We start from the raw sequence: 27,946 nt of genomic DNA, 5'->3' as shown, positions 1-27,946 counted from the left end.
ATGTAAATTAGGTAGCAAGAAATGTTAACGTTTCAAATATAGCCATCATCAAAACTACCTGAAAGAATAGCTTTTATATAAGATGGAAAAGGATCAGATTTCAGCATTAATGGTTTATCTTCTGATCTCCACTAAAGATTTTGTTGTTGTTTTTCAGAATAAGAGCAGTTTGCTGCTCGTGCTCGATGCGAAGACCTTCACTGAGGTGGGCAGAGCAGAAGTGGCTGTCCGTATACCATTTGGATTTCATGGTGTCTTTGCAGAAAGTTAGGTTTTATCAAAGTCCACGATTTCTGTAGCTGGGTTGCACCACCTCAGGAGCTGCAAAAAAATCTAATACAATTCAATTAAAGGCGTGCACTTTTTATAAAGACATTTTTATGTTCTGACTAAGCAATAGTAATTAATTTATCATAAGAACTAGGAGCAGGAGTAGGCCGTCCGGCCCCTCAAGCCTGCTCCGCCATTCAATAAGATCATGGCTGATCTTTTCGTGGACTCAGATCCACTTACCCGCGCTCCCACAGTATCCCTTAATTCCTTTATTGTTCAAAAAGATATCTACCTTAGCTTTAAAGACGTTTACTGAAGAAGCGCCAACTACTTCACTGGGCAAGGAATTCCATAGATTAACAACCCTCTGGGTGAAGAAGTTCCTTCTTAATTCAGTCCTAAATCTGCTCCCTCTATTCTTGAGGCTATGCCCTCTTGTCCTAGCTTCACCTGCCAGTGGAAACATCCTCTCTACTTGTATCTTATCTATTCCCTTCATGATTTTATATGTTTCTATAAGATCCCCCCTCATTCTTCTGAACTCCAATGAATATAATCCCAATCTACTCAGTCTCTCCTCATAAGCCAACCCCCTCAACTCCGGAATCAACCTAGTGAACCTCCTCTGCACCTTCTCCAGTGCCAGTATATCCTTTCTCAAGTGAGGAGACCAAAACTGCACACAATACTCCAGGTGCGGCCTCACCAGTACCTTATACAGCTGCAACATAACCTCTCTGCTTTTAAACTCAATCCCTTTAGCAATGAAGGACAAAATTCCATTTGCCTTCCTAATTACTTGCTGTACGTGCAGACCACCCTTCTGCGATTCATGCACAAGGACACCTAGGTCCCTCTGCATAGCAGCATGCTGCAACTTTTTACCATTCAAGTAATAATCCTTTTTCCTGTTACTCCTACCGAAATGAATGACTTCACATTTACTAACATTGTATTCCATCTGCCAGACCTTTGCCCACTCACTCAATGTATCTATGTTCCTCTGCAAAGTTTCACAGTCATCTGCACACTTTGCTCTGCCACTCATCTTAGTGTCATCTGCAAACTTTGACACCCTACACGTGGTCCCCAACTCCAAATCATCTATATAAATTGTAAATAATTGCGGTCCCAACACCGATCCCTGAGGCACACCACTAGTGACTGATTGCCAACCAGAATAGCACTCATTTATCCCCACTCTCTGCTTCCTGTTCGTCAACCAATCCTCTATCCATGCTAATACTTTACCCCTGACGCCATGCATCCTTATCTTATGCAGCAGCCTCTTGTGCGGCACCTTGTCGAAGGCCTTTTGGAAATCTAGGTACACCACATCCACTGAGTCCCCATTGTCCACCTTGCTCGTAATGTCATCATAGAATTCCAAAAGATTTGTCAAGCATGACCTGCCCTTCATGAACCCATGCTGCGTCTGCCCAACGGGACAATTTCTGTCGAGATGCCCTGCTATTTCTTCCTTGATAGACTCAAGCATCTTCCCCACTACAGAGGTTAAGCTAATCGGTCTATAATTCCCCATCTTTTGTCTACCTCCCTTTTTAAACAGTGGCGTCACATCTGCTGTTTTCCAATCTGCTGGGACTACCCCAGAGTCCAGCGAATTTTGGAAAATTACCGTCAGTGCACCTGCTATTTCTCCCGCCATCTCTTTTAGAACCCTGGGATGCATTCCATCAGGGCCAGGAGACTTATCAATCCTTAGCTCCATTAGCTTGCCCAACACTACCTCTTCCGTAATAATGATTGTTCCCAGGTCCTCACCTATGTTCGTCTCTTTGTCAATTACTGGCATGTTATTAATGTCCTCCACTGAGAAGACTGATACAAAATACCTGTTCAATGCCTCGACCATTTCATCATATCCCATAACTAATTTCCCCTTCTCATCCTCTAAAGGACCAACGTTTACTTTAGCCACTCTTTTTCGTTTTATATATTTATAGAAACTTTTGCTATCTGTCTTTATATTCTGTGCTAGCTTTTTCTCATGTTCCATCTTACTTTTCTTTATGGCTCTTTTTGTAGCTTTCTGCTGACCTTTAAAGTTTTCCCAATCTTCTAGTTTCATGCTGCTTTTGGCCACTTTGTATGCCTTCTTTTTCAATTTGATAGCCCCCCTTATTTTCTTAGACACCCATGGCAGATTACCCCTTTTCTTCCAGTCCTTCCTTTTCACTGGAATATACTTTTGCTGAGCACTTTGAAAAATTGCTTTGAAAGTCCTCCACTGCTCGTCAACTGTCCCACCGTAAAATCTTTGTTTCCAGTCCACTTTAGCCAAGTTCTCCCTCATTCTATTGTAGTCCCCCTTGTTCAAGCACAGGACCCTGGTATTGGATTTTATCTTCACACCCTCCATCTGTATTCTAAATTCAACCATACTGTGATCACTCCTTCCAAGAGGATCCCTAACCATGAGGTCATTAATTATTTCTGTCTCATTACACAGTACTAGATCTAGGATAGCTTGCTCCCTCGTCGGTTCCATTACATACTGTTCAAGAAAACTATCACGGATACACTCAACGAATTCCTCCTCAAGGCTACCCTGACTGAGCTGGTTCGACCAATCTACATGTAGATTAAAATCCCCCATGATAATTGCCGTACCATTTTTACAGGCATTAGTTATTTCTTTGTTTATTGCCCGCCCCAATGTGATATTATTTGGTGGCCTATAGACTACGTCTATCAATGACTTTTTCTTCATAGAGTTTCTAATTTCCACCCAAATGGATTCAACCTCATTCTCCATAGAACCTATATCATCTCTCAGCAGCGCCCTGATGTCATCCTTGAGTTTCAGAGCTACACCACCTCCCTTACCTTCCTGTCTGTCCTTCCGAATAGTCTGGTACCCCTGGATATTTAACTCCCAGTCGTGACCAACCTGTAACCATGTCTCCGTAATGGCTACCAAATCATATTTATTCGCGATGATTTGTGCCGTTAACTCATCAACTTTATTACGAATGCTATGAGCATTCAGGTAAAGTGCCTTTATGCTAGCTTTCTTACCCTCACGATTCCCAACATCTCTAATAATAACTCCTGAGTTATCCTTCCTTTCTGCTTCTTTCATCGTCTGCCTTGAACCTAAACCCTCCTGCACACATGTTAGCCTGCTGCTTACCTTTTTACTTATCATCATACTCCCTGTAGTTTTCCCTTTCCCTTCCCCCCGAGTCACTAGTTTAAAGTCCTGGAGACCACCCTATTTATCCATTTTGTTAGAACACTGGTTCCAGATCGGTTCAGGTGGAGACCGTCCCATCGGTACAGATCCCCCCGGTTCCAAAACTGATGCCAATGCCCCATGAAATGGAACCCCTCTTTCCCACACCACTCCCTTAGCCACATGTTTACTTCCCTAATATTCTTATCCCTAAGCCAATTTGCACGTGGCTCGGGCAGTAATCCGGAGATTATGACCCTCGAGGAGCTGTTCCTTAATTTCGATCCTAGTGCTTTATAATCCCCAAACAGGTCCTCCATCCTAGCCTTGCCTATGTTGTTAGTCCCAACGTTTAATGCAATGGATCCTACTTAAGAACAACTCTGATAAGTTCAATCTGTATGGTGTGGGCTAGCGCATTGTAACGTTCACTCCCAATGAAGAACTCAATGTCTCATCCATGGGGGGGTGGCGGGGACATTTGCCGTTCCTGATCTCCTCTCGCCCCCGCTGAAATTTTACACAGGGCTGTGGTGGCGGGAATGGCCCACCCACCCCAGGTCAGTGATGGCCTTTAAGTGGCCTTAAGGACCTCTGCCTGCCACCGCGAGTATTTTACCCTTGGTGGCCAGACGGCAGAAGCTTCAAAAACCCTGCCTGGTGAAACCAAGCGGCCTTCTTGCGAGCTGGTGGTGGCCCTGCTGATCGGGCACCCTGTGCCCCACAGAGGGCCGCCCTGAAGCCACAGCCACCCCCAACGCACAACACTCCCCCCACCCTCTTAAATGACCCCCCCTTGCCCGATTGTCCCTGGCGAGGCCCTAAAAACCTACCTTAGTTCCAGGGCCATTCTTCATCTTGTTTGCAATGGCTGAGTGTAGTCCCACCAGTGGCCACTGCTCCCAGTGACGCTACTAGGACAAAGAGCTGCTGGCCCGCTGATTGGCCAGCTGCTCCATTAGACCAATGAAAGGCCTGGGGAGCGAAAAATCCCAGTCTGGCTCCCCAGGACCAGCGGAGGCAGGCTCGCTACCGACTTTTCAGCTGGTTGATGGGGCCTCCCACCCAACGAAAAAGTCCATGTGGTAAGTGTAGCATGCTTGGGTGGAACAGATGCCTTTGGATTGATTGTTCCCAAAGCTCTCTTTATCACTCGGATTTTTTCTTGTATCACGTCTGTGTTTGTTGTAGACTAATTGTGAGAGATTGAATGCTATGAATAGTCAACAACTCCATTGCCATTGCATTATTTGACTACAAGGATGGTAGAAGGTGAACTAGGTGGACCATGGTCTTTTTCCATCTAGCATTTCCTATATCCTTATGATGGTGCATAAGCAGAACTGATAGGGTTAATAGAGCAAAAACTACTTCTGTTGGTTGAGTCTAGGACTAGGAGACATAGCCTAAAAGTTAGAACAAGTCATTTGAAGAGTAAAATTAGGAAACACTTCTACATGTAAAGGGTGGTCGAAGATTGGAACTCTGTTCTGCAAACGGCAGTTGATGCTAGATCAATTGTTAATTTTGATTCTGACATTGGTGGGTTTTGTTAACCAAAGGTATTAAGGTATATGGGGCAAAGGCAGGCGTATGGAGTTAGGTCATAGATCGGTTGTAAACTTATTGAAGGTTGGAACATGCTTGAGGGGTTAAATGGCTTACTCCTGTTCCTGTGTTCCTAGAAAAAAAGTATGGGGTTACAAAAAAAACTGGCATTATCTACCCCAGTTAGCTCAGTCGACAAGCGTACTGTTCAGTATGGAACTGAACCATACGTCCCAAAGACTGGCGGATCGTATCAAACAACATGTCCCTTCTGCTGTTCGCAACAGGCAAGATACAGGCCTTACCCAACCAGCCTGTGCTTGCAAAACTCAAAACACAGTGTCCAACATTAAATGTGATTTCACAATTGGACAGCAATTGCTAAATAATCCTCAGTGTGCTAAGAATTACGCTGACAACCAATTTAAGATTGTCAGTAGGGCTCACAGTGTGGCACATTTGTGTGTACTGGAAGCTACATATATTAATACACAGGGCCCTATTCTATGCAGACAGAGAGAATATGTACACACATTGCACCTGTTTCAGCTGAATGAAATAAATGACTGCCATTCGCTGTTTCATTCCTCAGGGCAATGCCTTGACCAATCAGAGTCAAGCTGCCTGGTTTAAATTGCAAACAAAGCTTGGCAGTTAATTGTCAGTCACTGTAAACTGGTGCATTCTGCTTGGCAACACCCCTACCAATCAGAGTTCACTTGCCAACCAATCAGCACTCTTTTCATACAATATAAAGTTGTTGTTTTCCCTTATGTTGGTATTCTTGCGGATTGTCCTGATGAGTGCAAGACGAAAAGCTTTGACAACATGTGTCCATTTTCAACAATACCCAAGTTCTGTACTACCAAATGACTATCTATACAGAGAAACTCTCAATTTTGATCTCGCCTCTGCCAAATTAGTTGATCTAAGCTAGGGACAGCAGCAAGAATTTTACATATAATATATATGTGAGAATTTTACAGTTGGTTTCAACCCCGGGTTAAAGGGGAAAATCTACCTGTTCCAGTACCTAATCATTTCTGATGCATCCTGGTGAAAAGTTTAAAGTGGATGTAATTTAGGGAAGAATAGGAAATTTACTCTGCATCTAACTCATGATATACCTGAACTGTTAGCATTTGGAACTGATATCAGTAAATGTTCAGTTTCCAATGTTAGTGTGCCTTACACTGATAGCACAAAATAAAAAAATGCCCCTGAAACATTTCAATGTGCCAAAGCTTTAATATATCCAATAAAAATGTTTGTGAAACAACAAAGGAATTTTTACAGATGTATATCCTCTTGGGTAACAAACATTCTTCACATTAATGCAACTATTACTTTGCATATGTATACAATATCTAATTTGCAGCATTAATATTAACCTGTTAATGTTTCATTCTACCACTGAATTTGAAACAAAAACACAAAAATACTTTAAAGTATTATTTGTGTATTTCACAAGAAAGTGTTAACATGCGAATAATTGGGATTTGAATTGGCACATTTATGTTTGGGATTGATTACATGACATGTAAATCGTGCAATAATAAAAATGGAAAATGCTGGAAATACTCAGCAGGTCTGGCAGCATCTGTGGAGAGAGAAACAGAGATCTGAAACGTTAACTCGGTTTCTCTCTCCACTGATGCTGCCAGGCCTGCTGAGTATTTCCAGCAATTTTATGTTTTTATTTCAGATTTCCAGCACCTGCAGCATTTTGCTTCTGTATCGTGCTTTTTTACTGACTGTGGGCAGGGAAAATATATTGATATCCTGTATTGGGGCAAATGTGATGACTTCATTGCAGTTTCATACTGTGTCAGACTGGAGGAGCTGGATTTAATTTTCTTCTTTCTGCCTCTGGATGGTGGGATATTTTAGGCTCCCTTAGTATGTAAGGTAGAATATCTATAGGCAGAGTTGCACTAAGTGAGAACTGATAATGGTGTGACAAGGACAGTGGGGCATCTGGGACCTTAGTGAATGGTGAAATAAACACTGTATCTCCTTAACTAATGCGATTTAAGGATTGAGAAAGAAATAGAGAAACAACATAGAAGAAAGTAGGGTGCTGGGACTTGCTGAAAAGTAACTGTGTTAGCAATGCATGTGCTTATCAATGGACAAATTGGCCGGCCAATTCTGGGGGTTAAGAAATAAGCCATGAGTTGCAAATTTGCAATACTTGTTGGCTATTTCATACCATTTGCTTTGCACAAACAGCATTTTGCCGTTAGCCTCCCTGTTATTTTGAAGAACTTGCTGGATTTGCACGTTAAATCTGATAATTAAAAGCATGTTACCTCTTTAACAATGTTAAAAATTTTAATGCAGTGTCAATCAATCTCTAAGGGCAAATATTTACATATATTATATATAAACACAGAAAAACCTAGAGAGGAATCATGAGTGGAATAATGTATCACTTTGTTGTCTTAAAATTAAGGTCTGGTGATGCTATTTAGACAGCCATACATTTTCCTGTGTTTATTCTGGAATAGTGCTGAATTGTTTACCCGCCCACATAACATGGGCTTCCAGAGGGTAGCTAGAGACTGTGCTATTTATGGATATGATTTATAGAGTACTATAATAAAACTTGTAGCAGAATTTTGAAGGTAGCCCTGAATTTATTTTTCCTGTTTCCTTTTTTTTTGTTTTATTTCCAAAATATACTTTATTCATAAAAATCTGTTAAAAATACATTACCAAACAATTTCAAACAGCACCAAGTCAAAAATTACAAAGAGTGCATAGGTGATCAGTTTCCTTCAATACAATCATGAGTTGCCTGAAAACCCTTCCATATTATTTCTCATGCCATATACTTTTTTACATTTTACAGCAAACAGAAATTTTCCCTATACAGTTCGAGGGGTTTCCCATGGATCCAGCCCCTCCGTTCAGCTTGGTGGGGGGACCTTACACAGTGGTCTTTCCCCATTGAGCCTTTGCTGCGGCTGCCCCAAGCTTTAGTGCGTCCCTCAGCACGTAGTCCTAGACCTTGGAATGTGCCAGTCTGCAACATTCGATCATGGACAACTCTTCGTGCTGGAAGACCAGCAAGTTTCGGGCAGACCAAAGGGCGTCTTTCACCGAATTGATAGTCCTTCAGCAGCAGTTGATGTTTATCTCGGTGTGCGTCCCTGGGAACAGCCTGTAGAGCACAGACTGCTGTGTTAACAGAGCTGCTTGGGATGAACCTTGACAAAAGCCACTGCATCTCTTTCCACACCTGCTTTGCAGAGACACATTGAAGAAGGAGGTGGGCAACCGTCTCTTCCCCACCACAGCCACCTCGAGGGCATTGTGCGGAGGGGCTAAGACTTCGGGCGTGCAGGAAGGATCTGATGGGGAAGGGCTCTTCTCGCCACCAGCCAAGCTACATCTTGGTGCTTGTTTGAAAGTTCTGGTGATGAGGCATTCCGCCAAATGACTTTGGCGGTCTGTTCGGGGAACCATCCGGCAGGATCCACCGTCTCCTTTTCCTGTTTCTGCTTAGCTGATCAGGAGGCTTTGCACCAAGGTTTCAGGCAGCGCAGCGCAGCTTTTTTTTTTATTGTTGCATCCATGATTTTGACACTCTAGTTATGCTGATTGGAGGAAGAAGAGGAAAAGCAATAGAGTTATGCCAAGCAGGTCAGACTGCAGAAGAGGTGGGCTGTACCCATTCAGTGGTACCCACTGGTAATTCATCACCTGAAATAATTCAGTATTCTGTAAGTCTGGACCACAGTTCTAAGGTGAGAGGTCAAGCAGTTGACTAGCTGTCTTGCAATTAAAGCCTAGTTCAGGTATAAAATTAAAACCCGACCCAACAACAGCCAACCCGGGCCTGAGTCCTTTAATTTTTTTAAATGCTCAACACGACCCGAAAATAACAAACATAGTAATGAAACAGAAAAAAATCGTAGATTAAAACATAAACAATATGAAACAAAACAGTACAGTCCAGCCCGATCCGACCCAACCCAAATGCTGGATGTAGAATACCGACCCGACCTGTAGTCGGATTCGGGTCAGGTAGCCAGGCTTTACTTGCAATGTCACTTTTGAGCTGGTTGCGAATAGACTGGTATGACCCATCTTCCAGGGTTCACCACCCACCCAGTGGAAATGTGCCCTGCCTTTAAAAGAAAGATTTGCATTTATATAGTGACTTTCAGCCTCAGGGTGCCTCAAAGCACCCTATTAATGCATAAGATTAGTGAGACTTGCAGAGTATGTACAGCCTCTTCAAGGGATTAATTATTCTTTAATTAAAGAATAGGTTTACTTGATACTTTTCAATCAACGCTTACCTATGTGCAGGAAGTGTAGTTAGTGTTGTAATGTAGGAAATGCAATTCATACACAGCAAGCCCCCGCAAACAACAATGTGATCATGACCAAATAATCTGTTTTTGTTATGTTAATTGAAGGATAAATATTGGCCAGGACACCAAGAATAAGCCCTCCTATCCTTCAAAATAGTGCCATGAGATCTTTTACATCCACCTGAGAGAGCTGTCAGGGTCTCAGGTGAAGGACAGCACCTACAACCATGCAACATTCCCTCAGTGCTGCACTGGAATGTCAGCCTACATTTTTGTGCTCAACTCTGGTGTGGAACATGAAACCACAGCCTTCTGATTCAGAGGTGGAAGTGCTACCAACTGAGCCAGGGATGACATCACTTTGATTTGGTGCTCAATCCTTATGGTATGACTGATTTTGATGACTGGTTGCTAAATTTGCTGATGATACAAAGATAGGTAGGAAAGTAAGTTGTGAAGAGGACATAAGGAGGCTACAAAGAGATATCGATAGGTTAAGTGAGTGGGAAAAGATCTGGCAAATGGAGTATAATGTGGGAAAATGTGAAATTGTCCATTTTGGCAGGAAGAATAAAAAAGAAGCATATCTAAATGGTGAGAGATTGCAGAGCTCTGAGATGCAGAGGGATCTAGGTATCCTAGTGCATGAATCTCAAAAGGTTAGTATGCAGGTACAGCAAGTAGTTAGGAAAGCAAATAGAATGTTATTGTTTATTGTGAGTGAATTGAAAAAGTAGGGAAGTTACATGGCATTGGTGAGACCACATTTGGAGTACTGTGTACGGTATTGATTTTGTTTCAGGTAGGATGTAAATGTGTTGGAAGCAGTTCAAAGAAGATTTATTAGACTAATACCTGGAATGGGTGGGTTGTCTTATGAGGAAAGGTTGAACAGGCTAGGCTTGTATCTGCTGGAATTTAGAAGAGTAAGTGGTGACTCGATTGAAACAAGATCCTGTGGGGTCTTGACAGGGTGGATGTGGAATGGATGTTTCCTCTTGTGGGAGAATCTAGAACTAGGGGTCACTGGTTAAAAATAAGGGGTCAATCATTTGAGACAGAGATGAGGAGAAATTTTTTCTCTCAGGATCGTGAGTCTTTGGAACTCACTCAAAATGTAGTGGAAGCAGAGTCTTTGAATATTTTTAAGGCGGAGGCAGATAGATTCTTGATAAGCAAGGGGGTGAAAGGTCATCAGGGTAGGCAGAAATGTGGAGTTGAGATTACAATCAGATCAACCATGATCGTGTTGAATGGTGGAGCAGGCTCGTGGGGTTGAGTGGCCTACTCTTGCTCCTAATTCGTATGTCCATATGACATTGTTACATTGTGAATCATGGATACAAACCCACTCCATAGCAGTTATTGCAACACCATACCATTTTTAAGAAATACAATATTTGACCATTATTAATGAACAAGATTAGTGAGTGCTACAGTGTATGTACAGCTTCTTCAAGGGATTAATTATGCTTTAATTAAAGAATACTGGATATTTTTCACACTGATACTTATCAGTCAACGTTTACCTGTGTACAGGTATTAGTTCTGAGTCGCAAATATTGTACAAACAGCAAGAAAATGATAACACCAATCAATATAGCAACACAAATTCTTGAAGTCCTCAGGAAAATATATGTCCTATCATTCTTTGTAGAATCAATGGCTGAAAAAAGAAAGGTTGTATTACACCATTTATGAGCGAAAGCAAGTAACATATCTTCATTCAGTATCTCCTACATATCGCTGTTCAGTATCTGAACTCCAGCCATATATGGAGAAAGTTTTTTCGAAAAGAATGAAGGCCTCAAGAAGTAGTCATCTTTCTATTGAAGGACATGCATTAAAACAGAAGGTGTATTACAGTTAAATAAATGACTCTTCTGCTAATTGCCAAATTGTCCCTATTATTTCCCTGTTCAGTAAGTGACATCATAATTGTCCTACAATCCACTCTGTCAAAGGCAGCATGATGTTTCCAACTTTATTTTATTACAAACATCAAATACATATTTGTAACTGGTAGTCTTTTAATAACGATAGGTAAACATTGGCCTACTGGGTGAAGATTTCGGCCAGTGTCAGTACTTATAATACTGATGAGAAATCCCATATTCAATCCTGGAACTCCCTTCCTACACCTCTCTACCTCTCTGTTTCCTCCTTTAAGATGCTCCTTAAAATGCACCTCTTTGACCAAGCTTTCGGTTATCTGCCCTAATATCTCCCTTAGTACCTCATGTCAAATCTTTTTTGATAATCGCTCCTGTGAAGCACCTTGTGACATTTTATGATGTGAAAGGTGCTATATAAATGCAAGTTGTTTTTGTTATGTTAGATGACCTCAGCCGTTAGGTGTTACGAATACCATCAGGAGACCCTGAGCTACAGAGAAGAACAAGCAGTCCCTGATTTCTATTCAGTGACTCAAACAGAAAGGTGCAAAGGTATGGACATTCGGTGAAAACAGATTTGGCTTTGGCTCTGATTCCCTCTAAGGTTAAAGAGCTACAGAACAATCAAACTAAAAATATATCATACCAGTTGCAGTCATTGCATTGATCGTTGTAGTTGATGTGACTGATGCTATCAGTTGTGAAACATTCTGATTATCTTAAAGTCAAAAAAAACAAATTATAGACCTTTTCAATTTCTTTGAAAATTTCATCAGTCGTGATAGAAGTTACTCTAATTAATTCTTTCCCAAAATTTTAAAACTGATTTCTTCTCTCAGTAGAAATGTTCTCATAGCAGCTTGATGGCCCAAAGGTCTTAGATTTCTGTGATTCCAGGAAGTTATTCCTGGGAGTGTGTTTTTCTCATGATTTCCTTCACCCAACTATTGGTGGCCGTGCCTTCACCTACGTAAGCCCTAAGCTGTGGAATTTCCACCTTAAAGCCTCACTGCTTTTCCTTGTCTCTTTCTTCCTTTAAGACTGCTTAAAATCTACCTCTGACCAAGCTTTTTGGTCACATCTCCTTATGTGGCTCAGTATCAAATTTTGTTTGAAAAAGGTCCTGTGAAATGACTTGGAATGTTTTGCTATGCTAAAAGTGCTATATAAATGTTTTTCGGTCGATTTCTGTAAATTATGGGAATTCTGTAATATTTTATGTCACTCTTTAGCTTCTTGTTAAGACTGAACCTACAGGAGTGAAACCTTCATGTCCTGTACAACTTAAATCTGGTTCATCGCAATCATTGTTTCCACCTCCAGAACATCATCTACCGCTGCCAAAGTCCTCGGCCATGTCTTCTTCACTCAAAGCTTGATAACAACATTGTACTCCTTGCTGACCTCACCTCCACAAACTCCAATTCATCCAGAAATCTGCAGCCCTTTTCCTTTCCTGCAAAGTCCTGTTTCACTTTGTTCCATGTTACCTCTGCAGTTTCCTTTGGGCCTATGTCTTGGTATACGCCGACATTCTTCTGGATCAGTCTACTGTGTGTCTTCCCATTCCTCTGCTCGGTACTCAGTGGCAAAACCTTCACCAACACCACCCTTGAAGTCTCTCCCTAAATATCTTCTATTATTTCTTCCTTCAATTTTAAAAGCCCCATCAACTCCTTAACTTTTTTGACCATGCTTTCGGTCACCTCACAATTTCTTCCCTGTGCTCTGCTCAATGTCCAAAGCTCCTTTTATAAGGGACATTGAGTCTTTACATGAAAGACACTTTATAAATATAGAAGTGGAATCAATGCTTTTCCAATTATATTTTTGGATTTGGTAAAGTTACTGAGCATTCACAGTGTGATGATATTGGCAGATTCTTTGCAGGCCAAGGTCATGGGAAGTCTTGTCTCTGTGCTATTTGGCATGATTGTTGGTGACTGAAGAGGCCAATTCTTGATCTGCAGGCTCTTCAGCAGTTGGAGGCACAAGAACTCCTGGTTTGGAGGGGCTCTGGTATAAGCAGACACCTTGCCTTGTCAACAGGTTTACAGTGTAAGTTCAATATTAACACATACAGTGAAAGCATCCTTATTTCAATGACTGACAATACTATTATTTAGTGTCAGTGCGTGTCTTTATTTAGCGCGTGCCTTAACTTGCACCAAGTCACTTTCACCTATCGCCCCTGTGCTCGCTGACCTACATTGGCTCCTGGTCAAGCACCCCTCCCTATCTCTGTAATCTCCTGCAGCCCCAGAACCCTCCTAAATCACTGTGCTCCTCCAATTCTGGCCTCTTGAGCATCCGCAAATTTAATCACTGCACCATTGGCGGCCATGCCTTCAGTTGTCTAGGCCCTAAGCTCTGGAATACCCTCCCTACACCTCCCCGCATTTCTGCCTCGCTTTCCTCTTTTAAAACACTCCTGAAAGCCTACCTCTTTGACCAAATATCTCTTTATATAGCTCGGTCTCATTTTATTTAATAACGCTCCTGTGAAGTGCCTTGGGACATTTTATTATATTAATGGGGCTATATAAATATAAGTAGTTGTTGTCAGGATGTTGCTTTGATAGATACTGAAATAATCTTAAATTACTGACTATACTTGACCCCTAACATCAGTTGGTTTATTTATTAAATTGTCATAGGACTTGGTGATCTCAGAGGTGAGAATGTGCAACTATGAAAGTCATTACACATAATAGGTAATGAGTCCCTTAATGATGTCTTAATGCAGTCTGATGTTAATACTACCAAAATTGTAGGAAATTAATCCTAATTTAGACACAGCATGTTATAAAAAGCTGAATCCCCAACTTGCTACACGATGGAAAAGATAAGATGCAAGTTCATGGCTGTGATCCTCTGTAAATTGGATTGATGGCCTAAGCCTTACCATATTGTGAGTGTGCAAAACAAATGCAGGATATCTAACTATGGACAGCGAGTTGGATTCCTCAGCTCCCACACACCTTCTAGTGGCGAGTTTTGGAATAGCATTAGTGGAGGCCGGACAACTGTATCTCAGGAACAAAAATGAAAATTGTGTGCACATTGGAAGAATGTTGTTTTTGAAAAACACGGGAAAATAAACCCCTTCATGAGAACTACAGCAAGCATACAACCATAAATCAGTACTGAGCAACCGTGAGGAATCAAGGCGTGAAAGAGAATTCAATGAACCGAGAAGTGTAAAGGAAGAAACTTGTTTTGACCAAGGCATTGTCTAACACTTAACTAAGGAAAATGAGCACAAGGATATAGTTTAACACAACAATAACAGCAAATTATTTATGATAATAGTTCTAACTCTGCAGGAAAACAAACAAATATGAATTGTTACCGGGAATAAAGGATATATGGGCAACAGAATTCAGTATGTGACAAGTGTTATGTCTCCTCTACATTGTAACTCAATTTCCCACTGCAAGCACGTTAACACATGAAGACTCACCTCATACAGTTAAACTCCAGGTTATTTGATGAATCCTGCCTTCTACCTTCACTTTGCATTCGTAGATTCCACTGTCAGCCACAACCAGTGACTCCCTCACTGCCATTTTCAGAGGCAAAGGAGATTCTCTGCTGCCGAGGATAAACCTTTCCACCAGAGAGCGTTAAAATCTGCCACAAAGCTAAACGACAGTTACAACTCTGAAGGATTGTGCCTGACCTTTGTCATTGTTAACAGTCAACTTATTGCTGCTATAGTTCACAAAAAAAAACTCTTCGAGCATGTGCAAGACACTTGATGTTAGAGATGATGGAACTGATTTTATTGATACCTAGTTTGAGTGATCGGCCCAACTAGTTTTCGGTTTTGAGTTCTATCTTTCGAGCCCTCTGAAGAGCTGTTGAAAATTATCCTTGCAACATATTTTGCAAACATTAAAGGTACATGTCACAGATAAGACCTCATGTTGTATCTATTCCTGAATTCCTTGAAGACAGTCTAATTATGTAAACAGTTATAGTTGTCTACTCCAAAGCTTCTTCTCCCAAATAAGACTTTCTGAAATAACAGCTCTTAAACCTTTTCAAGAATAGGATTTATTAACCATTATTTTTTCATACCATAGTTAATGAATCCTCTATCTCTCTTTATTACCCTAGCCACCAAAGTTATACTTTAATCACCCATGGTGACGCCATTATTGTCACTCATTTCTTTGCACAAGCATTTCTCATGCGTAAGACTCAGACACTAAAAGCAGAAAACAAGCCCCGATTTTCTCACACACTTCAAAGACATCCCGTTTATCTTGGAAAGTCAGTTGCTCTAAGATAAAAAGGAAGCTCGACTATTAACTCTAAACTTTTCAAGATGTCCAACATACATTTCTCCAGGAATTGCACCAGTCATGTGGCCTCATCTAATTTTTTTTTATCAATATAACAAATTTATCTAATTTAGAAAGAGGGCATTAACTTAACTAAACTCGCTGATAGTTAGCAGACTATTATTTAAAGAGACAAAGGAGATTCTCTACTTCTGACCGAAGAGCATTAACGTCTGCCACAAAGTTGAACAAGAGCTACAACTCTAAGAGTTGTGCTAATCGTTCAATCTACATCATCACACCCAAGGTAAGAAGGGTGCAAATCTGAAAGTCATTACACTTGACGAGTAACAGTGTCTTAATGATGTCTGATGTCAACTCTGGCAAAATGGCAGAAAGGTAATCTTAACTTAGTGCATTATCATAGAAAGTTGAAGCCCCAAGTTCTGTACCACAGAATGGGTAAAATGCAAGTTCATCACTGTGATCTTCTGTGAGATTAATGACCTGAGCTGTCTTGCCACATGAAGGTGCAAAACAAGTACAGAATGCTTCACTGCAGACATTTCACTTCTGCAAATGGTCATGTTTGGCTTTGTTTTAACCTAACTTTCAGTAATGTACCTAACATTTCTTTGCATTCTTTAATTTTATGTATATATATTTTTTCATATCTGCACATTTACCCCTGCTTTATCCTTCTGCTATTCTGGGTGCAGCAGTCCCTTAGGGTAATTTGCTGCTAGATTTTTCTCCTTTCTATTAGCCTCCATTCCGTGCCTTACCTATGATAGCATGGACAGCATTAGAAGTTCAGTGCAAACTTGTTTCTGGCCACTTTTGACGGGTTTATTGATACTCCAAAAAGATCACTATGCTGCTTCTTCTGATCTGAATTTTGGTAATCAAACAATCTGACTGAAGTACACTAGAAAATAGATACTTCCTTAATAATCTTATTTATTCAGTCTGTAGTTACAAAGCTATTTCATTTATATTTTTTTACCATCTTATATGACTCCTTATTGTTTGTGCTTCTGATCCACCACTCGATGTCCAAGTAACCAGTTTGATTTGATCTTGGGCTGTATTTACATGGCAGAATCTCCAGCTCGTCCCCAAATTGTGCTGTAGTTTTTTGTTTCAGATGCCGCAGTGTCTGGTTATGGAAAGAAAAAAAAGTATTAAACTTGTAAGAATGGCTGTACAGTGGGCAGAGTTGTGTGTTATATCACATCTGCGGGGTGGGCTTTGCACATGAAGCTATAGATATACACAACATTGCTTAACTGGTATTACAGGGGGAAAAGAAAAGCTCCCCAATCTAAGTGACTAATGCACTGGAACAGACCCCTTGGCCCTCTCAATGCCACACCCAGTATAGGATTGCAGCCTCTGTACAGTATAGGGAGACAGTCCTGTTCTTGTAAAAGTTCCTGCCTCCAGTGCATTAGTTGCCAGACTTGATGAATAGGACCCCAGTCTGCGGATTAATGTGGATGAGAATATTGACCAGGCTCCCTTAATGATGATTGTCAGCATGAAACTTTAGCAATTGGCATGTATGCAATAGTCTATGAGTCAGCAGTATGGCAATCTTTAACTGCTTTTGAATTAAGCCTCCGGGCTCTGGACCTCAGTTGCCAATATTGGGTGCTTGTCACCCACCATTCTTTGATAGATTAACAAGAGTGATAGGTTGTCTGCTGGGAGACCAATTCTGACCATGGTTCATCATACCTCTGCGATATCCACCCAAATGTTACTATTTGGATGATAGTAGAATATACAGTTGTAATTTTGAAGTAGTACTTTCAATGTCTAAACTAACCAGCAGGAATGGTGGGGCCCTGAAAGTACAGTACTTCTAAAATCTCAGAATAATCGCTGCCTTCTACATGCTGAATTGCTATATTCTGCTGCACTATGGAGGAAAAAGAACAGAATGTTTGGGCCCTAGAAAAAAGGAGACTGAAAATGAAAACAAAGAAGTAACTCTAAACCACCAGTGCAGCGAGGAAGACAGACACCAAATAAGATGCTTTCCAGTAAATAATAAAGCTGACCCATTTTAACAAATCATTAATGCATACACACACATTTTCCTTTTCCAAACTGCCATCTTCCACACTTTCCTGCAATGTTCCTCAATTTCAACTATTCCAAACTTCTATTTTGGCCCTGCCTTATCCTAAGCACTGACACATAAATAGTTGGCACAATACACAATTCAAGTCTGAAGAGAAAATGCCAGAAATGCTTGGCAGGTCAGGCAGCAACTCTTGACATTGCTTTGATTGATGACAGACCAAAGCTTCATTTTTTATTCGTTACTGTTTTACACCCTCATACAGTGGGGGGTAGATCATTTCTCATGCTTGATGGGATTATGACTTGGCTCTAATTAATACAAAATGACTGAGGCCTTTCAAGGTTTAGAAGATAGTTCCTGAATTAAATATGTTCACAAATGCAAATTACTGTCCTTTAAAAAGAAAGAAAAACTTCCATTTATATTGTGCCTTTCAGAACATCTCCATGTACTTTATAGCTAATCAAGTACTTTTGAAGTGTAGTCACTGTTGTAATGTAGGAAATATGACAGACAAGAAGCTCTCACAAACGTCAATGCAATAATGGTCAGATAATTTGTTTTAGTGATGTTGATTGAGGGTTAAATATTAGCCAGGATGTCAGGTATAAAGTCACTACCAAATTGTGTCATGAAATCTTTCACATCAACCTAAGAAAGCAGACAGGGCCTCAGTTTAACATCTTAGCCCAAAGACTGCATCTCCAACAATCCACTGCTGCACTTTATTATACTCACCTCACTACTTCTTGTGGTAGCAGGTTCCATCCTCTGGGTAGAACAGTTTCTCCTGCATTTTCAATTGGATTTATTTGTGACTATGTTATATTTATGCCTTCGAGTTCTGTTCTCATCTGCAAGTGAAAAAAGCTAGGCCTGAATTTTATGAGTGCGCCGCATCTCGCAGCGGCACTCAGAACTCGGCGGCATGCCCGCACTCAGCAGCCGCCACAGAATCCCCGCGATATTATGCGCGGGGGCTCATTAGCATCACTGCGATGTGCTGCTTCCACCCACACCCCATATTACATGGGGAGAGGCGGGACATCTGGTGCCAAGATGGACATTTTGTCAGCTGTGTAGCAGGTGCTGGGGGACTATTTAAAGCACCCCAGTACCTACTTCCTGACAGCTGCCAAAGAAATACTTACCTCACTATTGAAGAGTGGGGCTGCTGTCAATCTGACAACAAAGCAGAAAGTGCTGGAGAAACGCAACAGATCAGGCAGCATCTGTGGAGAGTTAATTTGACCAAGTTCACAGATCTGAAAGTTAACTCTGATTCTCTCTCCACAGTTGCTGCCTGACTGGCTGAGTTTCCCCAGCACTTTCTGCTTTGCTGCCGCATACTTACTCTGCTGTGTCCCAGTGTCCTGTGAAGTTGCGATCCTCTTCTTCCACTCAAGTGTAACATTCCTTCTTGTAGGGTGCCGCACCTGGGTGAATAATCTTAATTTTGCTCAGACCAGGACGTGAGACTGAATTGTATCATAAAAGGCAAATACACAACAGAAATAAAAGCATCATTTAAGAATATCTACATATTGTGGGCTTCTAATCATATGACTGTGAAAAGCCACAGACTAATATGCATTTGGAATCTTTATTAATTTCTGTGCTGTTATGTGAAAATACATGTAATTGCAATTAAAAGATCTTTGTCAGAAAACTGTTCATATTCTAACTGCATTGCTAACTAGAAATATTACACCAATAAATATGATCAGCTGCTGCAAAAGCAAAGTATTTGTAAACAGGTGTCGATGTGTAATAGATGAAAATCCATGACAACAGCACAGATTTCCTCACTAGTCCTGCATTGGTTTTCAAACTTGTGCAAGAAAAACCTTGCAGACAGAAGTTAGAGCAGTTACACGGTAGAGTCACCTTTGCATTTAAAGGACCACACCAAAAGCCAAGGATGGCAGAGGGGTGTTCTAGGGTGGCCCCACTTCAACGATGACTCCCTCCTGACTCTCCTTCAGGCTGTGCGGGCAAAGCCCGACCAAGGCAGCCTGGCGGGAGGTGGCAGAGGAGGTGAGTAGCTGTGAGGCCATCCGCTGTCAAAGGGTCCAACGTCGGAAGAGGATGAATGATCATTCCCCTAGCCAGCCGGGACCCTCTAGGCCTCATGCACACAGACTACGACTGCCAAAGTCATTCACAGCCAAAGGGCAATCTGATCAGCAGCCTTCCTACAGTCAGGCTGCTAGCGCAGAAGTGACACCGCGAAGGAGCATCCGCAAGCGTTTCTAAAAAGCACTGTGTCACAAATGGGTCTGCACGAGTGACACAACAATAAAGGCTGAAATCAAAATCTCCTTCTCTAACATGTGCATTGCTTTTATTGTGTGAATGAAGTGTGCCAACATGTACCGATCGTGTCTCCTGCCATTACATCATTGGTCTTTCAGACTGCCAATGTATGGAATAACATCATTACCAGGTCAGTATTACTCATGTGCATCTCCACGGATGCGGTAACATGGACAATGGCTCAGTATGCTGCTGCCAGTAATGGTGGATGGAAAGGTACTGCAGATGCGGACTGCTACACAACTGTGGGAATCCCGCGATGGAGGCAAAACCAGTCGCGTTCTGGGCTTGGCTTTCAGGATCTGTCGTGAAGCAGTCATAGTCACCGGCCCTCCGGTACAGGGCATCAGTAACCTCCCTGATGTAGCAGTGCGCTGCAGACTGTGTTAAAGGCTTGTGCGTGTCTGCAAAAAAAAAAACCCGACCCGAGTCCGACAGAGCCACATCTGACCCGAGCCTGACCCGGCCCGGGTCCTTCCATTTTTTTCCGCGCCCGACCTGACCCGACCATCAGTTAACTTGCCTTATGTTTTTCACTTTGTTGCTGATCTGCACAAGCTTAAAAAAATTGTAAAAAAAAACCACCTTTCTTGTCAAAACATTACATTGACAATGGAGCCACTTACCTGTGATAGAGCATGTCCAACCTGACCAGAGCCCGAATGCTGGACCCGGAAGCGCGACCCAACCCAACCCGAACCCGACACATGTCATCGGATCCAGTTAGGCTCGGGCCGGGTAGCAGGCCTTTGGACTGTGTGACCCCACATAGGTTGCCGGTGGGTCCCTGAAATGATGCCGAGGTGTAGAAATTAAGAGCCCCTGTCACTTTGAGGGCCACAGGCATAGTATGTCCACTGAAGCCCAAAGGCTGCAGGTTATCATTGAGCAGGGCACAGAGATGTGTCACCGACTCTCTCAACATCCACAATCGCCTTTGACACTGACGCTGTGACATCTGCAGGTATTTTATCCGGGACCTATGGATGTGCGGCGATCTGTAGTGGCAAGCTCTCCTTGAGTGCTGCTGCTCATGACTGGGGGCCTCTATGTGGGCTGCAACTGCCCGTTGGTTTTGACTGCGGTGTAAATGGATCCTCACGAGAAGTGGGAAAATGCATAAAGGGTGAAAAATCTCCATCACCGCGTTGCAATTAAACTTGGTTCCTTCACTTCTTCGAAGGTACCTAACAGGGCAGAGATTGATGTTGACTGGTACATCAGGGGCTTTCATGCATCAACAATGTGGCATGGCATGGCATTGCCCATCTTAGCTCCCACAAAGAGTGGCACCGCATGAACACATAAAGATTGTACAAGCTGCATCGATTGGCCCACCAGACATATAAGCTTTACATGCCTACTATTTCTGGCACACTGCACACACACACTCGGTGACCCAAATGCCATTGCTCCTTCACTGACAGAGGCAATCAATGGCACAGAGCTGACAACCATGACGGAAATACACAGTGGCTCCCTACACGTCTATACTATCGTTCCCTCCTCCCACTCCCTTCCAGTATCCTGAGTTGAGACCCCTGTAATCCCATCCCCCCTCCTACCTCCCTTCCAGTATGCAGACGTGAGACCCTGGTATATCTGGACTTATCTGCACTGTGAGCGAGTACTCCTGCTTCTGATGTCCTATCGGATTTTCATGTTTGTGAATGGGACGGCACGTGACAGCTGCCCATTCAATGTAAAATGTGGAAGTGTGGAGCGAGAGGCAGCAGGATGCATAATCAGGAAAGGCAAGGAGCGCTTTATGTACGGTAATTGGGGAGTCACTGGCGAGCGGAGGGGGGGGCCAACTGAGGACCCACCGCCGCTGGTAATATGCAGTCATGGGTCGAGGTGGGCCTCTCCCATAAGTATTTTAAGGCCCCCCCGCCATGACCCGCGACGTCGAGGGGCTGGTAAAATCCAGCCCTGCTCTAGGTCTATCCTCTCAAACCCTTTCATAATCTTAAAGACCTCTATCAGGTCACCTCTCAGCCTTCTCTTTTCTAGATAAAGGAGCTCCAGCCCATTTAAACTTTGTTTGGGTATAATCTCTCAGTCCTAATTACATTTTAATAGATTTTTGCACCTTTTCCAATGTAATATAACCATTTTATAATATAGAGACCAGTACTGTACATAGCAGTCTAAGAGTGGTTTAACCAACGTTCTATACAAATTTAATATAACTTTTCTGCTATTCAATTTGTCAAGAAAACACATTGTGCTGAATGAGTATTTTTAATTCATCAGTTGGAAACCTACAATAGACTTTTAGAAAGGAAAGCTGAAATCCAACATTTAACTTTTATTTTTAAAAAACTGGCAGCTAAGATGGGCCACCACAATTTGCATTGAAATACCTCACATTCCAGGACATGAAAGTAGAGACGCATGTCTAAAAAGCTCCCATCCAGGACAATGGCTCAGACAGTTGAGTAAATTATCCAGAATCACCCTTGTTAGCAAGACATTCAAAGCCATCTTGCAGCATTCATTAGTGGAGATGTGCCTCCAGGGGGTAAACATTGAACCTGAAAGAGATTTGGGATTCTTAGACTTTGGGCCTCATTAAAAATAAGGAATACCAAGGGAACCATATGACAGTCTCTCTAGTCTGTGTGAACTCTGAGTTTTTTGTTACACACAGCAGACAAGTGCAAGACCCCGGTGGGGCTCTCTCTCTCTAGAGAACATTGCAAGCTTTTTGAAATCTGTCTGCAATTGTGGAACATCTAAGTCTTTCATTGCTACAGACAGAGACCCCCCAGAGAGAAATCCACCTACATCACCTTCTCCAAGAAAACTCTGAACTGGTTGGACTAGCTGCAAGTACACTTCTCCCAGCAAGAGACTGCAGAACAGTATTCAGCTGAAAGACAACTGAATTGCCAGACCCCACAGCCTGTATATTATTTATATTTGTTCTGGACTCCAATCCAACCAAAATCTTCTTCATTACTCTGTATTATATTTGTGTGTGTGTGTGTGTATGTATGTGAAAGCTGGAGCGTAGTTTATTATTCTCACCTAGCTCAGGATTTGATATTAAATGTAATAAACTAGCCACTTGTTTAAACTGAAGAAAACCTGTCTGATTGGTTCTTCTACAACCATAGCACATAAAGTGTTAAACACTCACTGAATTGGTAAACACATTCACTATTTGAAAAGGAATAAACCCTGTTGCGGTCAAACAGGAGAGGGACAAGAAGGTAGCCTTTCAACTCCTCCTCTCACCTGTTTGTCACAAATTCCATCCAGAAATGAAACCCAGTGTTTTGTTTGCTTTTCAGGCCTTATTAACCTGCTACTCCAGATTTAGTGGAAAGCTTATCAAATTAGTTTAAAAAACTAAATAGTAAAATCATGAGAAAGGAAAGATGAATGCTAATTTTTGTGAACGAAGATCAGGAGATTGCCGAGAGGAATTGCAAGAATATTACAAAGAAACAAGTCATTTGCCATGTGCTAGTAGGGTTATAAGTTCTCAGTACCTTTATTGTCATCTCTGTCTTTGAATTGCAGGTTTTGTCACTTATTAAAATAATTTAACAAGTATTATAACTTATGAAATTAGTAATACTCGGTAGCAACTTAGAATGTAAATGCAAATTATGATAATTACAGCACATATTTCCAAAATACAACATTTTAAAAGAATTTTTTCCTGACATGCTTATTCTTGCTGGTGTATAATTTATGTTAACTATTTCTGCCTTGAGTAAATGATCATTCTTGACCTGGAAACCAAGACACCAGCTGCAAACCCTCTTATTTCACAGGCTAATTAGTGTTTAAAGCACCCCTTGTCTTTAAAAGTAATATTTAATTTGACTGAGTTTTGATCAGAGATTTCTGGGGTTCCGAGGCAGGCGTGCAGTTTACAGTATCCATCTCAAGGCTACCATATAGTGAAAATAACATTGATACAAGTGATGCATGTCACAGGTTGAAAGCGCTATATTTGTTACGACAGTGACTCTCTTTGGAGTGTTGACCAGGACATCAAAAGAAGTCATGGTTCTCTTTGAATAGTGCTATAAGATCTTTAATATGCATATAAACCAAAAGAAAAAATAGATAAGGCCGATCATTATGTAAAACAAACGGGCTCAACTTCCTTCCAATTTATAACTGGGACCATCAGCTGCACAATGAGTGATCCCGTGGCACCATTCAAGGAAAAGCAGGGGAATTCTCCCAGTATTCTTCCCAACATTTATCCTCAGCTAACATCAGTAAAACAGATTAAGTGATTTTGCTCATTGCTGTTAGTGGGATCTTGCTGTGTGTAAGTTAGCTGCTGCATTTATTGACACAGCAACAATCGAAAGTAAAAACGGTCAAGTGTTTTGTCAGGCCCTGAGGCTCTGAAAGGTACAATATAAATGCAAGTTCTTTCATAAAATAGAGTTCTTAAATATATGACATCTTTCAATTTAAATTTTTGTTTTAATTCCAATTAAATGATGACTTTTAACGGTAAAATAGTCAATTTGTTAATTTTGAAAGCAATAATTTTAATTTCCATTTGAAATTTGGAGGAAATCAAAGACAAGTTAAGAATATATTAGAGAAGAAAATATTTGTATATTTTTTAATTTATTGTTTTAACTTCATATCAATATATAGTTGCCACACTGATTGTTTTTCTGTGTGTGGAAGATGTATTACATCAGTTGTAAGAACATAAGAAATAGAAGCAGGAGAAGACCATTCAGCCCCCGAACCTGCTCCACCATTCAAGAAGATTATAGTTGATTTTCCAGTTCAACTCCACTTTCCTGCACTACCCCCATATCTCTTAATGTCTAAAAATCTATCAATTTCAGTCTTGAATAGACACAATAACTGAGCATCTACAGCCCTCTGAGGTACAGAATTCCAAAGGTTCACAACCCTTTGGGCTGGAGTTTACATTGGGCAGAGGGCAGCTCGCCACCGACATAAAAGTTGGTGGCGAATCCACTTCCGCCTAGCCCGGGGAGCTGTCCGGCATTTTACTGGTCCCCGGGCTATAATTGTCCCAAGGCGGGACCGGGAGCGGTGGCCATTGCTGGGACTGCAGCCCAACCGAGGACATGGAGCCAGGACTGCAGGTATGTTGGGTTTGCCTCACCGAGGGAATCGGTCGCGCCCCGGCGAGGCAAGGGTGGTTGTTTGGCGGGGGGGGGGCGAGGAGGAGCGTCTTGGTTCCCGGGGGTGGGCTGGGAGGCTGGGGCAGCCCTCAATCGGGCAGTCTGTGCCCGATTGTCAGGGCACCCCCCCCCCCCACCCCCCACCCCGTGCACTGAGATGCCGCCCCCCAACCTCCGTAAAGTTAGCCAGAGGGGGGAGCGGGTTGGGAAGGACTCCCGGAGCCTCCCGTTCAATTTTACACCACCCCGATGCCACCATCCAGCTCGCTGGGGTGGCGTAAAATTTCGGCCTTTGAGTGAAGTAATTTTATATTTCAGCCCTAATTGACCAGTCCCTTATTTTGAGACTATAATAAACATTTATTCACACTCCATTAAAGTGTGACAAATTTGGACCAAAACTGAGTAATTGAATAAACATATTTCTGCATTATAGTTACACATAAACTCTCACTGTTAAGACAGCTTGCTGATGAAAATATTCTCCATTTCAACAGAAACATTTCACAAGCCAGTTCTGACAGAACAGAACTTCTTACAGTAGTATTGAATGATAGTTTTACTGCAGTGACTATTTTTTCAAAAAATCCTAAAATTCTTTGTTTAATTTAGGAAATACCATCTGTGAAATATTATTGTTGTAAAAAAGCTAACGTCAGAATATTGCTAATCCCCTGCGTATGTTGTGATGTGTAACACCTCCTTTTCTCTCTCTTTTTTAAACTAACTTCATATTGCAAAAATTAAAAGTAAATCATAATTCTTTTAAAAAGCATGGTACCTAAAATGTGGGTTTCTGTTATCTGGAGCACACCTTAGGACCAATTCAACACCTGGGCCACTCCTAGTAAGTAAGACACCTTCACTGTCGCTGGGTCAAAATCCTGGAACTCCCTTCCTAACAGCACTGTGGGTGTACCTACCCCACATGGACTGCAGCAGTTCAAGAAGGCAGCTCACCACCACCTTCTCAAGGGCAATTAGGGATGGGCAATAAATGCTGGCCTGGCCAGCGATGCCCACATCCCATGAATGAATAATAACAAAAAATAATGGAGGGATGATCACTGGCTACAGGAGCATGATTTCCTAACCTGCATTCCCATGGCGCATCCAATTGTAGAATCAGTCATTGGTTTAAATGTGAAGATAGCCTCTTGCCCCCAAACGAAATTATGAAAATGTAGAAGATGAGTTATATTCAGCAGGAATCAACTGAGCATGAGCAATGTGTTTGTTACGTTTGTGTTTGGGTTACACCAATTCTCAGTTTTGTGCAGTTCACACCGGGATTCATAAAATGTTTGTTACTTACACCAATTAACTATCATGTTTTCTGTGGAACAAATGTGTAAGCAGTATTGGTATAAGTGTGCCAGGATAAACTGGTTTGCTGCCAATCCCTTGAACAAGTTGCCAGCAGCAAGATCGGGTGAACCTGCTATTTTGATTGACGATCATGTTGTGAACAATATCTTAAAAAAGGAATGTATTTTTCTTTTGATTTGAGTATTTTCCAGCTGGCAGTTCAGGCTGCACAGACTCCATTTATGTGTAGCGTGCTGTGTGATAACTGGTGTTACTGAAACAATCCACCAGACTACAGCATATTAAAAGTAATAATATATTGGAATTAAATGTTTTTGAGAAAACAGAACCAATTAAAAATCTGAACAAACTTTGGAATCGAGACTTTAAAGCCTATTTCTTGATCATTGAGCTTTTAAGGTGCTCATACTAAATTCCTCTGTGCTCTATATTTTGGCTGGCATTAACCCATTAATTTTAAAATGAGGACACAGAGGAATGCTGTATGAATGTGTGGAGTGTCAACACAAGAACTTTACCAGTTGGAAATATACCCCTTCTCCCCAATATTCTCCATGAAGACATGATCATGGATTAACAACGTGGGGCAATTTACTTTTTCTCTGAACTGGAATCACTTTAAGCATAACCTTAAAATTTTGTGAACATACTGCAAGCCCACACATCTTCTGTTCAAATCTTTGACTTGTGTTTCAATTGCACTTTGTATATTAGCAACAAGGTTGTTAACATTATGTGAAAGTCCATTGCCCTCTATTTTAATAAAGGCATTGACCCAAAGATTTTGTGAAAGGGGTCAGCCTTGGCTCAGGAGTAGCACTGTCACCGCTGGTTCAAGCCTCTCTTAAGAGCACATAATCCAATCTAACGCCACAGAGAGGGAGTCGGAGATGCTATCTTTCAGATGATATGTTAAACTGTGATTTTACTGTCTCAGGTAGATGTAAAAACTCCCATGACAGTATTCAAAGAAGAATGGGAATTATGGTGCCCTCACCAACATTTATCCCAACAAATCACTAAAACAGATTATTTAGTCACTGCTGTACACAAAATGCGATTACATTTCCCTACATTACAACTGTGACTACACTTCAAACTTATTTCATTGGCTGCGAAAAACGCTATTTGAATGCACGTTCTTTTCTTTCTAAAAGTGCGTACCAAATTGTCGAACTGATGTTAATATTACACTGTGCAATTTCAATCGCAGTCTCCACCATTACCTTGGAAAGTGATTAAAAACATTAAATGAAGAACAAAGTAATAAAATTCCAAACAAAATCTTACCTGTTGTAAAACACAAGAATATAGTTGGTAAAAAGTATATTTCGAGCACCATGTTGTCTTAACTACAAATTATTTTCTCTGATTAAAAACCTTGATGATTATTTTAAACGTAATATATTATCACCTTTCTTTGACATCTTTTTAATGTAAAACATTTGTTGAAGAAATATAAACTGGTTGAAATGGCACCTTGAAATGTGATTCTGTACCTCATGTCATAGTTGTGGGAAACTGCTTATTCAGAGA

General features: G+C 41.5%; 2 protein-coding genes across 5 annotated transcripts in view; one reads left to right on the top strand and one right to left on the bottom strand.

Moving 5' to 3' along the window:
• The window catches only part of LOC137381457 (carotenoid-cleaving dioxygenase, mitochondrial-like), a 64,744-nt gene extending 57,081 nt beyond the window's left edge, over positions 1-7,663 (top strand). For both annotated transcript variants that reach the window (XM_068054077.1, XM_068054076.1), the window contains exon 12: positions 158-7,663. In XM_068054077.1, coding sequence (XP_067910178.1) covers positions 158-271 — 114 coding nt within the window. In that variant the 3' untranslated portion in view covers positions 272-7,663. The remainder of the gene's footprint in view (positions 1-157) is intronic.
• LOC137381458 (coxsackievirus and adenovirus receptor homolog) overlaps positions 6,667-27,946 on the bottom strand; it is a 59,928-nt gene continuing 38,648 nt past the window's right edge. The window contains exons 7-10 of one of the 3 annotated variants that reach the window (XR_010977181.1): positions 16,536-16,688; positions 14,704-14,884; positions 11,887-11,958; positions 6,667-11,011 (exon numbers count right to left, since the gene is read on the bottom strand). Coding sequence is in view for 1 of the 3 variants with exons in the window: in XM_068054079.1 (XP_067910180.1) it covers positions 14,867-14,884; positions 16,536-16,688 (171 nt within the window). In the remaining 2 variants the exon portion in view is untranslated. Of the gene's footprint in view, positions 11,012-11,886; positions 11,959-13,658; positions 14,885-16,535; positions 16,689-27,946 lie in introns of those variants that run through there. The other 2 variants (XR_010977180.1, XM_068054079.1) reach the window with 2 other exon arrangements.

Source organism: Heterodontus francisci, chromosome 22 (genome assembly GCF_036365525.1).
Source record: "Heterodontus francisci isolate sHetFra1 chromosome 22, sHetFra1.hap1, whole genome shotgun sequence".
Taxonomy (NCBI): Eukaryota; Metazoa; Chordata; class Chondrichthyes; order Heterodontiformes; family Heterodontidae; genus Heterodontus; species Heterodontus francisci.
This window is presented reverse-complemented; position numbering and strand designations above follow the sequence as displayed.